The 13,278-nt window shown below is 37.9% G+C and overlaps 1 protein-coding gene across 1 annotated transcript; it reads right to left on the bottom strand.

Annotated features, from left to right (window-relative positions):
- Nucleotides 1–5,533: 5,533 nt before the first annotated feature.
- Nucleotides 5,534–6,148, bottom strand: LOC132797794 (uncharacterized protein K02A2.6-like). Its single transcript, XM_060809571.1, has one exon. It carries the CDS (start codon nt 6,146–6,148, stop codon nt 5,534–5,536), a length of 615 nt encoding a protein of 204 aa, XP_060665554.1.
- Nucleotides 6,149–13,278: the final 7,130 nt, after the last annotated feature.

Raw genomic sequence — 13,278 nt, 5'->3', positions numbered from 1 at the left:
AAATGTAAAGATGGGGAAAATTTAAAAATTCAAAAAATGTATAAATCGGGAAAATTTTGGAAATTGAAAAAAATGTAAAATCGGGAAAATTTTGGAAATTGGAAAAATGTAAAAGTCGGAAAATTTTGGAAGTTGGAAAAATGTAAAATCGGGAAAATTAAAAAAAAAAAAGTTAAAATCTGAAAATTTTGAAAATTGGAAAATGTAAAAATCGGGAGAATTTTGGAAAAAAAAATGTAAAGATCGGAAAATTTAAATATTGAAAAAAAATGTAAAATCGGGAAAATTTGGTAATTGGATAAAACGTAAAATCGGGGAGAATTGGAAAAAATGTAAAAATCGGGAAAATTTTGGAAATTAAAAAGTGGAAAAATCGGGAAAATTTGGAAATTGGAAAACGTAAAAATCTGGAGAATTTGACAAAAATGTAAAAATCAGAAAAATGTTAAAATTGGAAAAAAATGTAAAAATTAGGAAAAATTTGGAAATTGGATAAAACGTAAAATCGGGAGAATTGGAAAATGTAAAATCAGGAAAATTTTGGAAATTAAAAAGTGGAAAAATCGGGAAAATTTGAAATTGGAAAAACGTAAAATCTGGAGAATTTGAAAAAAATGTAAAATCGGAAAATGTTGAAAATTGGAAAAAATGTAAAATTGGGAAAATTAAAAATGTAAAAATCGGAAAAATATTAAAATTGAAAAAAATTTAAAAATCGGGAAAATTTTAGAAATTGAAAAAAATGTAAAATCGGGAAAATTTTGGAAATTAAAAAGTGGGAACATTTTGAAAATTGAATAATGAAAAGTCGGGAAAATTTTGGAAATTGGAAAAATGTAAAGATCGGCAAAATTTTGAAAAAATGTAAGAATCGGGAAAATTTGGAAATTGGAAAAAATTTAAAAATCGGAAAAAATTTGAAAAATGTAAAAATCGAAAAATTAAAAAAATGTAAAAATCGGAAAAATTTTGGAAATTAAAAAAATGTAAAATCGGGAAAATTTTGGAAATTAAAAAATGTTAAAAGTCGGGAAAGTTTGGAAGTTGGAAAACATGTAAAATCGAAAAAATTTTAGAAATTGAAAAAAAAATGTAAAAATCGGGAAAATTTTGAAATTGGAAAAATGTAAAGATCAGGAAAATTTAAATATTGAAAAAATGTAAAAATCGGGAAAATTTTGGAAATTGAAAAAAATGTAAAAATCGGGAAAATTTTGGAAATTAGAAAAAATGTAAAAATCGGGAAAATTTTGGAAATTGGAAAAATGTAAAAGTCGGGAAAGTTTGGAAGTTGGAAAAATGTAAAAATCGGGAAAATTAAAAAAAAAAATGTTAAAATCTGAAAAATTTTGAAAATTGGAAAAAATGTAAAGATCGAGAAAATTTGGAAAATTGAAAGAACGTAAGAATCGGGAAAATATTGGTCATTGAAAAATGTTAAAATCGGGAACATTTTGGAAATTTTAAAAATGAAAAGTCGGGAAAATTTTGAAAATTTGAAATATGTAAAAATCGGGAAAATTTGGAAAATTGAAAAATGTAAAAATCGGGAAAATTTTGGTAATTGAAAAATGTTAAAATCGGGAACATTTTGAAAATTGTAAAATGAAAAGTCGAGAAAATTTTGAAAATTGGAGAAAATGTAAAAATCAGGAAAGTTTGGAAAAAGAAAAAATGTACAGTCAGCGCCACAAAAAAGGCCGCACTTTTAAGGGTTACGAACTTTCAGGGCCTGTGGTTTCATTATATGATTGCGGATTTGCTCAATTTTTTTAACAAGTTAATTGATGGTATGTTAATAAAAGTGCATACCAATTTTTATTTTAAATTTGTTTTAATATTAAAAAAATGTTGTTTTTGGTTTCACCCTAGTTTTAGTGACTTTTCACTATTATGGCAAACTTAATGAAAAAATCATAAAAGTTATAATAATGAAAAATTCAACAAAAACTATTTTTTCCAATTAAACAGCTTACTAACTATAAAAAAATTTAAATCCAGGCATTTTAACATTAGACATATTTTTTTAATTTAGCTTAATACTTAGAAATGCCGCCTTTGGCCTTAGTTACGGATTTTACCCTATTGAGCATAAAACGTAAATGGAACACAATTATTTCTTTGTTATATCGTGTATCCATATTTTTCTATAATTTGTTTTAGCTCCTGCATAGTTTTGGGCTTTTGCTTTCTTTTTTTGGCCCCATATAGGCCCCAACATTCTCAATTGGATTAAGGTCTGGGCTGTGTTCTGGCCAATCTAAGGACTTAATGCCCAATTCTTTCATCAAATTTATTATTTTTAGATAGAAAAATGTTCAATTTATCTGAATAAGTTGTTTTGGTAACAATTGGACACTGAGTAACTCACAGATCGCGCTCGATGGCAAGGTGCAGAATCATCCTGAAAAATGGGTTCTTCTTCTTCTTCACTTATGGACTCAATGCTAGCCACAACTCCACTTAAAATTATTTCTTTGTATTTTTCTGCATTGATCATACCCTGAACCATTAAAATTGATTCCGTTTTATATTTGGATATGCATCCCCATACCATAACATACGGTGAATGCTTTACTGTGGCTATGCAGCAATTTTCAGAAAACCGTTACCCACGTCTACGCGCACCTTGAGAATTCCATCAGATCCAATGAGATTAAATTTGGACTCATCTGAAAATAGCACTCTTGACCAATCAGAATCAGTCCAATTTGAAGAAAGAATTGGGCATTAAGTCCTTAGATTGGCCAGAAAACAGCCCAGACCTTGTAACGTGCAACGATATACGCCGCAAGGACGGACGGACGATCTGTGGGTGCGGGACACGCTTTAGTATCCGGCTCTAGCTCGTCGGCTTTGGGGTGGTGGTCTTGCTTCCACAAATCGATCCTATTCGCTGCGCACTATTATTAAGAAGATTAGAATTGGGCGTGCTGCGACATAGAGAAAAGCTAGAAAACTAACCGGAAGAGAAATAAAAGAAAACTAAAGTTGCTATCGTTTGCCTCTGCAGAGAGTGAAAGAAAAGAAACGAGAGAGAGAGAGAGAGAGAGAGAGAAGAAGATAGAGTACGAGATTTAAATTATCATCTTGTCACTGGTGTTGCGTGACAAGGATCCCCACCCATCCTATGATCACAAGCGTCAGAGCCTGGCTCTGGTGATCCCTTTTGGGCCCTACGACGGCGGAGCCTAAGGCCAGGTTCGGCTAATCAAAAGAAAAATTATTCCATGTTCAAGTTTGTTTTAATTAAGTGTGTAAATATATAAGAAATAATACATTATAAACAAGTATAAAGTAAATTTAAAAAATGATATAATATAACAAAAGAATATAATATTTAAATCTAATAATTTTTAAATTGTATATGAGAATGTTTCAATTTTGTGCCGTATTTGTTTTTTTTCCTAATTGTTTAATATTTATTTGTTTAACAATAATCATATAATTTGTCTATTTTTAAATTTGTTTTGTTTTCATCGGCTGTGTTTCATTTCATTTTATTTCTATTTATTGAGAATTAATTTTCTTCTTGTTTTCAACTGTTATCAATTTTATTATTCTTATCTATCTTTTCTACAAACTCATTTTTTTTGTTGCGTGAATTTTTTGTGTGCGTAATGTGCAAGAATTAAAATATTTGTACAAGATGTACATTTTTCAGTTTACTTTAACGAACTTACCCCCAGAACTCCTGCGGCGGTGATCGATCTCCGGCGAAGTGCTGGAACGGGCTAAACGACGAGGTGTTTCATAATAAAAAATAAATTTTGCACAATAAGCACATCCGCACATTTTGAATTAAACACTATCAATCTTTAGTACAACTAATTATTAATTAATTTAGACAAAATTTTACTTATAATTCATGTTCTTTTCTAGACATGACTTTCATATTGTTTTTAATTTTCGATTGGCTTTTGAACAACTATTCATTTCTTTTCATTCTTATCTTTACAATTTTACAGCACTCTTGTTTTAATAATTTCCTTTCACAATTTCATTCTTTTTATCTTAATCGCACTTTTAAAATCTGTTTTAATCTATTATAATTGCGATTGCATTTACTAATTTTTGATTTTTAATATGTGTTGGCGCTTCGCTTTTAAATCGAATTAATTTATCTGCACTTTTATTTTTGTTTTCAATTGTTTCAATTAGTATTCAGACATAAGTACTAGATGTGATTTTAATTTTCTTGTTTTGTAGTGCACCTTTTACATTTCTTAACTCGTCTGTGCTTTAACAAAACTGCACTTCCATTTTTCTATTTATTTATTATTTATTCAAATTTTAACTTTGTTTGCGAACTTTGTAAATTTTAATTTGTTTCGTATGAAAGCGCTACACTTCTTCAAACATTTTTATAATTTGCAATCGGAACTTTTGTTTGTTTTGTTTTATATATTACTTGAATGATTTGATTTAAATCATTTTTTGTTTTGTCTTTCACAACACTTTTAATCGACGATTAGAGAATGATTTCACAAAAACAATTTCTTGACGCTGGCAGAGAGTTAACGTTGGCGCCTATAGGCGCTTCGCTGGCCAGGCGGTGGCCTGTAGAGGCGCTCCGCTGGCCAAGAGGGCCGGTGCAGGGGTGCTCCGCTGGCCGTGAGGGCCGGAGAGGTGCTCCGCTGGCCGAGAGGGCCGGTGCAGGGGTGCTCCGCTGGCCGTGAGGGCCGGAGAGGTGCTCCGCTGGCCGTGAGGGCCGGAGAGGGTGCTCCGCTGGCCGTGAGGGCCGGTGCAGGGGTGCTCCGCTGGCCGTGAGGGCCGGAGAGGTGCTCCGCTGGCCGTGAGGGCCGGAGAGGGTGCTCTGCTGGCCAAGAATGCCGGCGCAGGGGCGCTCCGGTGGCCGAGAATGGCCTACAGGGGTGCTCCGCTGGCCGAGAATGGCTCCGCTGGATAAGCTGCGGCACTTGGCCGAAGCAAACTGGCTGTATGCTGCGAAGCAAGGAACAAGGCCTTGAAGGCAACAAAACCAATCCTGCGAACAAAATTTTAATTAAACGGAGTCCTCCTTTGACACTATAAAACTTTTCTCTTACCAAATAATAGTAAAGACAATAAAAAATTTCCCAATAGCGCTCGATGCCTTCCGATTTAAATCTTCAATAATTACGCGTCTATGTACGCAGCCGGTCATTAGAAAAGTGACCAAACCGGAACCGGCTTTCGCTAAGTTGGCCGCGCTCAAGCTGATGCAGCTGGCGCAGATGTCAAAGCTGAGCTTTCCAGTGCAACCGATGCACTTAAAGCTTATCTGCAGTTTTACAACACTGCTCAGCTTATCAGCTGCTTACAGCGCTGCTTTAAGCTCAGCTTAACAGCAGCTTAAGCTAATTTGACAGACTAACAAATGCATACTTTTAGGAGCTACTTGCAGCAACATCAACCTTGGCTTAAACTTAGTAAACTTTTAGGCCGAATTCAATACATGTTGCTGTAGGCGCCGTTACAAAACCCCTGCTACAATCAGACTAGGGTATTTCTTTCCAATAGATACCCTAGACTGATACCGCCGGAAGCAACATCACTGTCGCATGTCCTTGACATGATAATTGCCTAGCAAACGGCCTTGCAAATACTCGAGCTCGTAATTTGAGTCGCCGAGTTTTCTACGAACTTGCGACTTTACAAATGCAGGACCAAACTTTGCATTATAGCCAGTCTGGAAGCAACTTTGCTTGAAATTTCGACGGAACACTTCTTGTCCTGGCGCGAAAGTTATTGTTCTTGACCGCAAATTGTAACGTTTCTCGTTCACATCATGCTTCAGTTGCATCAGTGATCGATCATCCAGCATGTTTAGCTTTCTAAGTAATGCATATGTTGACCCCGACGTAATCATGTGCTGGCCGAAAGCCATGCAATATGGAGAAGTGCCGATGCTCGAATGCACGGACGATCTCAAAGCACTGCATATTTTGCTTAAGCTTTCGTCCCAATCCTTCTGATCTGGACGCAAGTAAGCTCTTATTCCCGAAATTACCGAGCGATTAACTCGTTCGGATGCATTCGCTTGAGGGGAATGAACAGCGGTGAACATTTGATTTACTCCATACTGTTTCAAGAGCTTTTGAAACGCCTCAGAGCGAAACTGCGATCCATTATCAGAGACAATAGTTTCTGGAACGCCGAAAGTCATGAATAGTTCTCCTTCCAGATATTTAATTACGAGAGCCGCGTTTATTTTTTACTGGCTTAAGGAAAACATATTTTGAAAAATGGTCGAGTACTATAAATATTCCAATATTTCCACTCCTTGATCGGGAATACGGTCCAAGAAAGTCAATGAAAAGGCGTTGGAAAACCGCTGACTCTCAGGAGCTTTACCCAAAGGAGGTCTCAGAGCATGATTTGGTGCTTTCGTAGTTTTACAAACTTCACAAGCGTTGATGTAAGCTTTAACATCAGAAATGAGACCAGGCCAGAAATAATATCTCCTCACTCTTTCGATGGTTTTGTGGATACCACCATGTGAGCACAAAGGACTGTCATGCGACTGGAAAAGAATCTCAGTGACCAATTCTTTTGGTATCCAGAGTTTCCAGGCATACTCGTCGTGTATCTGCTCTCCTGTCAAATGCTCAGCCTTACGATACACGTAGCCACTATCAACTTTTAAATCCGGAAAATTTGTACCATTAGCTTTTTACGCTATCGAGCAACTCCAAGTACTCTTGAGACTTGAAATGTGGCGAGTCTAAATCCACAATTAAACCCTGTCGTAAGTCTATGGCAGCCACGCCATCTTCATTCACTCTCGACAGAGAATCTGGTACCACATTCATTGAGCCTTTCCGATGTTCTATTTTAAAACGATACCTTTGTAACGATAATGCCCAACGAGCTAGACGTGAATTTAAATCATGGTTGGACATCAGCCATTTTAATGAAGCATGATCAGTCACAATGGTGAACTCGTGACCTTCCACGTAAGCACGAAAATTTTTCAGTGCTACAATCGCTGCTAAACATTCTTGCTCGGTGACAGTGTAATTGCGTTGAGCTTTGTTGAGTTTTTTCGAAATGAAAGCCACTGGACGTTCATCTCCGTTCTCATTCAATTGAACTAATACTGCCCCAACGCCAGATTAACTAGCGTCGCAATGTATTGCGAATGGCTTAGTAAAATCAGGGCTGCATAGCACGGGAGCTTCACTAAGGCGTAATTTCAACACGTCGAGTGCTGTGCAAGCTTCCGGTGTCATACTAAATCTTCGTTTAGTGGTCATTAAATCGGTTAAAGGTGAAGCTAACGAGGCAAAATTCGGAACGAATTTGCGATACCAACCGCACAAACCCATGAAACTACGCAAACCTCATAATGTTTTCGGAAGTGGAAAATCTTTTATTGCTCTGACTTTCTCTGGGTCAGTCTTAATTCCACCGTCTCCGATTATGTGGCCCAAATAGCGCACACGCCGCATGCAGAAATGACTTTTGCCAATGTTGATTGTCAGACCTGCACGCTCAATGTGGAGAGCTATCTCTCTCAACACCTCCAAATGGCCATTGAAACTAGATGAGACTATAAGCAAATCGTCTAAGTATACAAATACTTCATTTCTAAGATGGGCCGGTATCACTCCCAGTTCCAGCATCCTGTCTATTTCCGCATACATCGCCTTTTCTACAGCAGGCGAGACTGGGAAATGTCGCTGCTTAATAGGCTTAGCGCCGCCCACTTCTATAGAATGAATGAGAAATTAAATTCGTCTTCCCTAATCCCTCTCGAGCAAATGAAGGAAAACACTCTATCACAAGAGCTAGCTTGGCCCTGTCACTGCTTCATGTTGGTCCTCATCTTCGACTTTGGTTTTAAAATCTTCGACACTTGCTACTTCTAGATTTTTCGGAAGAAGATCGTAAAGCTTCCAGAAATCAATACCCAAATACAGGTCTTGTTTCAGGGATGGAACAATATAAACTTCTAAGAGTTTTTCAAGGTTAGCGTACTCTACCTTAACTTTCATCCGCCCTACAACTTGCTGAAGACTTCCATCGGCAGTGGTTGCGTTTTTCTTAATTTCTTTAAATGCGATTTTATTCTCAATAATTTCTTTTGCTAGCTCTCCTCCGCAACAACTTATTGAAGCCCCTGAATCCAGCAGACCGTACACAGTGCGATTTAGAATTCGAACGGACAAAATGGTCGAGGATCACTAGATCCAGGTGAGAGTGTGCCTATGTGTTCCAACCCAAGCACACACTTTTTGGCCTGCTGCCAAAACGATTTAATGCGCTTTGTGCTTCGAGTTTTGGATTTCGTAAAATCAGGTGAAAAATCATTTGTAAGAACGGTTTTCTCTTTCAATATTGGTATTTTTTGATGTAGTAATAAACTGACATCGTTCTGTAAGTCCGGTAAAATTTTCACATTTGGTAAAGTGTATGGTGGAAGTTGTGAGACTTCCGTCACTCGTCTGTCATTGTCGCTTGGCTTCGTGAGGCACTCGAAGTCTTCGGTTTGTACGCTGACTTCGATGCCGGGCTTGGAGTTTTTGAGCACTTGCCACAACTCGGCTTGTACGTGTTAGCTGCTCCACAGCCATAACAAAAGACTCTTCGGTCTGATACGCAATCCTGGTATCGGTGTCCTTCCTTACGGCAATTCCAACATACCAAGGATAGAGCTTCTATGTCTAACTCGCTTTCGCATTCTGACTCAATACTCTGAGTTTGACAATCTACAAACTCTGCGACTTCACGTCTAAATGGTGTCCTTTTTACGTAACCGTGAGACTTTTGGTCATCGTCCAAAAGGTTTCGCGTCGACGGCATCTCTCCCTCAAATCTGACACAGTTTTTATGTCTACATTTAACAGCTCATGCCGTATTTCGGGCCTTAAATTGTTTTAAGGACGCGAACGACCTTCAGAGTAGACCACGGCACTTCTAACTGATCTATTAAGCCTTCGTAAAACTGTCAAACGATTCATTCGGTTTCTGTTTTCTGTTCCAAATAAGCTCCTCTATGTCACAATCGTCTCGTGCGATTTTGAACTGTGATCGCAAGGCTGCGCACAATTCTTCCCATTTCACATCATAGACGCTTTTCTGGTAACGCCAATAGAATTCGAGGGCCTTGCCTTCGAAGAGTACGCTAGCATGCTTACATAGAACAACAAAATTCCCGCCTAATATCTGATGTGTGAGTGCCTCTGCTCTATATATAAAATAGTCAACGGATACTCCTGTTCCAGAGAATTTCATTTTCCAACCATTTAATACTTGCACTACCTTGTCTGGCCTATTTAATAGGTCGGATACATGCGACATTGGAGTGCCAGAATTGATCCTTGCAGAGTCAGCATTGAAGTCTTGCTCTCTGACATATCCAGGCCTACTTTCCATTCTCTGCCCTGTTGGAGGTGTGTTGGTTCTAGCATCGCTATTTGCTGGAGTCGCGATCAACCTTTGCACACTATCTACGAATTAGTTCGGCCATCCTCTCGGAAGTAGTGAGCAATCTGCTCTCCATAGCGAGCAATCTCCCTTGCGATGTGCTAGCAACGTCATCCGTCACTGAATCGCTACTTCGCTCTTCCGCCTGATGGCTTTAGACTGTGAGCGAGTTTGCAACCCTTGAGTATTCGATGGCTCAACTGGTCTGGATAGCACTTGACAAACTGGGCATTTGTCCTTCGTTTTAAAATGCGATTCTATGCACTTTTGTGGAACTCGTGATTGCATGCGGTTCTATACGCCTCTGCAAGAGACTTAATTTCCTTCTTGCATAAAGGACATGAAGCGATAGGCAAGCCCATTGCTCCCTTGTTCGGCGATCGAGCAACACTCATTTTTCAATGAGAAAGAAACAAACTATAGAGCTAATAAATGTTCGCAGAGTCGATCTTAATCGAAAATTATCAACAGAAGAAAAACCAAAAATTTACTAACCAACGAAAAAATGTATATAAATAAAAAAAATAAAATAAAAAAAAATAAAAATATTTTATATAAACAAAAAATAGTACCATTCAAAGGAACCAAAAATAACGTAGAAATATAAAGAAATAATTCATAAATATTTTTAGCCGAACTCGTAACCAGACATCACACCTGTCGTAGGGTAGTTTAATTTTTAATAACAAAAAATTCTCGTACAAAGGATAAATAGACAGAGGGATGCGTTTAGAATCTTAGCTGATTTACGGACAACAAAACGATCAGAAATCTTCTTGTTGTGTTCCAATTAAATCTTCCAAGAACTAAAGCTTCTAAAGTTTTGAAGTGAAGTCTGCCAAAGTCATACGGGGTTGTGACACTTTTTAATTCAAATGTCCACATAATCCACCGTTTGAACTTTGTGCAGATTATCCTGTGTCGATAACGTGAAATATTAAGAAAGGAAAAAACCAAAAACTGTGAAACAAAAGGCAAACTTTAGAATTTTCTTTGCGAGAGTCTTACTGAGTTATTGCTGTACCCAATAAGGCCCTACACGATGGGCGCCACTTTTCTTATTAATAATAATGAATTATCTCTGTAACGTGCAACGATATACGCCGCAAGGACGGACGGACGATCTGTGGGTGCGGGGCACGCTTTAGAATCCGGCTCTAGCTCGTCGGCTTTGGGGGTGGTGGTCTTGCTTCCACAAATCTATCCTTTTCGCTGCGCACTATTATTAAGAAGATTAGAATTGAGCGTGCTGCGACATAGAGAAAAGCTAGAAAACTAACCGGAAGAGAAATAAAAGAAAACTAAAGTTGCTATCGTTTGCCTCTGCAGAGAGTGAAAGAAAAGAAACGAGAGAGAGAGAGAGAGAGAGAGAAGAAGATAGAGTACGAGATTTAAATTATCATCTTGTCACTGGTGTTGCGTGACAAGGATCCCCACCCATCCTATGATCACAAGCGTCAGAGCCTGGCTCGGGTGATCCCTTTTGGGCCCTACGACGGCGGAGCCTAAGGCCAGGTTCGGCTAATCAAAAGAAAAATTATTCCATGTTCAAGTTTGTTTTAACTAAGTGTGTAAATATATAAGAAATAATACATTATAAACAAGTATAAAGTAAATTTAAAAAATGATATAATATAACAAAAGAATATAATATTTAAATCTAATAATTTTTAAATTGTATTTGAGAATGTTTCAATTTTGTGCCGTATTTGTTTTTTTTTTCCTAATTGTTTAATATTTATTTGTTTAACAATAATCATATAATTTGTCTATTTTTAAATTTGTTTTGTTTTCATCGGCTCGGCTGTGTTTCATTTCATTTTATTTCTATTTATTGAGAATTAATTTTCTTCTTTTTTCAACTGTTATCAATTTTATTATTCTTATCTATCTTTTCTACAAACTCATTTTTTGTTGCGTGAATTTTTTTGTGTGCTTAATGTGCAAGAATTAAAATATTTGTACAAGATGTGCATTTTCAGTTTACTTTAAAGAACTTACCCCAGAACTCCTGCGGCGGTGATCGATCTCCGGCGAAGTGCTGGAACAGGCTAAACGACGAGGTGTTTCATAATAAAAAAATAAATTTTGCACAATAAGCACATCCACACATTTTGAATTAAACACTATTAATCTTTAGTACAACTAATTATTAATTAATTTAGACAAAATTTTACTTATAATTCATGTTCTTTTCTAGACATGACTTTCATATTGTTTTTAATTTTCGATTTGCTTTTGAACAACTATTCATTTCTTTTCATTCTTATCTTTACAATTTTACAGCACTCTTGTTTTAATAATTTCCTTTTACAATTTCATTCTTTTTATCTTAATCGCACTTTTTAAAATCTGTCTTAATCTATTATAATTGCGATTGCATTTATTAATTTTTGATTTTTAATATGTGTTGGCGCTTGGCTTTTAAATCGAATTAATTGATCTGCACTTTTATTTTTGTTTTCAATTGTTTCAATTAGTATTCAGACATAAGTACTAGATGTGATTTTAATTTTCTTGTTTTGTAGTGCACCTTTTACATTTCTTAACTCGTCTGTGCTTTAACAAAACTGCACTTCCATTTTTCTATTTATTTATTATTTATTCAAATTTTAACTTTGTTTGCGAACTTTGTAAATTTTAATTTGTTTCGTATGAAAGCGCTACACTTCTTCAAACATTTTTATAATTTGCAATCGGAACTTTTGTTTGTTTTGTTTTATATATTACTTGAATGATTTGATTTAAATCATTTTTTGTTTTGTCTTTCACAACACTTTTAATCGACGATTAGAGAATGATTTCACAAAAACAATTTCTTGACGCTGGCAGAGAGTTAAAGTTGGCGCCTATAGGCGCTTCGCTGGGCCAGGCGGTGGCCTGTAGAGGCTCTGCGCTGGCCAAGAGGGCCGGTGTAGGGGTGCTCCGCTGGCCGTGAGGGCCGGAGAGGTGCTCCGCTGGCCGAGAGGGCCGGTGCAGGGGTGCTCCGCTGGCCGTGAGGGCCGGAGAGGTGCTCCGCTGGCCGAGAGGGCCGGAGAGGGTGCTCCGCTGGCCGTGAGGGCCGGTGCAGGGTGCTCCGCTGGCCGTGAGGGCCGGAGAGGTGCTCCGCTGGCCGTGAGGGCCGGAGAGGTGCTCCGCTGGCCGTGAGGGCCGGAGAGGGTGCTCCGCTGGCCAAGAATGCCGGCGCAGGGGCGCTACGCTGGCCGGGAATGGCCTACAGGGTGCTCCGCTGGCCGAGAATGGCCTGCAGGGTGCTCCGCTGGATAAGCTGCGGCACTTGGCCGAAGCAAACTGGCTGTATGCTGCGAAGCAGGAACAAGGCCTTGAAGGCAACAAAACCAATCCTGCGAACAAAATTTTAATTAAACGGAGTCCTCCTTGACACTATAAAACTTTTCTCTTACCAAATAATAAATAAATTTCCCAATAGCACTCGATGCCTTCCGATTTAAATCTTCAATAATTACGCGTCTATGTACGCAGCCGGTCATTAGAAAAGTGACCAAACCGGAACCGGCTTTCGCTAAGTTGGCCGCGCTCAAGCTGATGCAGCTGGCGCAGATGTCAAAAGCTGAGCTTTCCAGTGCAACCGATGCACTTTAAGCTTATCTGCAGTTTTACAACACTGCTCAGCATCAGCTGCTTACAGCGCTGCTTTAAGCTCAGCTTAACAGCAGCTTAAGCTAATTCGACAGACTAACAAATGCATACTTTTAGGAGCTACTTGCAGCAACATCAACCTTGGCTTAAACTTAGTAAACTTTTAGGCCGAATTCAATACATGTTGTTGTAGGCGCCGTTACAACTTTAATCCAATTGAGAATGTTGGGGCCTATAAGGGTGCCAAAATAAGAAAGCGAAAGCCCA

The sequence above is a fragment of the Drosophila nasuta genome, unplaced genomic scaffold, assembly GCF_023558535.2.
Source record: "Drosophila nasuta strain 15112-1781.00 unplaced genomic scaffold, ASM2355853v1 ctg215_pilon, whole genome shotgun sequence".
NCBI classification, from domain to species: domain Eukaryota; kingdom Metazoa; phylum Arthropoda; class Insecta; order Diptera; family Drosophilidae; genus Drosophila; species Drosophila nasuta.
The sequence above is the reverse complement of the archived record's forward strand: the minus strand, read 5'-3'. Positions and strand labels throughout refer to the sequence as shown.

Bases quoted from the DNA above. Each gene is read 5' to 3' on its own strand.
- LOC132797794 (XM_060809571.1), bottom strand. From the start codon at position 6,148: ATGACTTTCGGCGTTCCAGAAACTATTGTCTCTGATAATGGATCGCAG.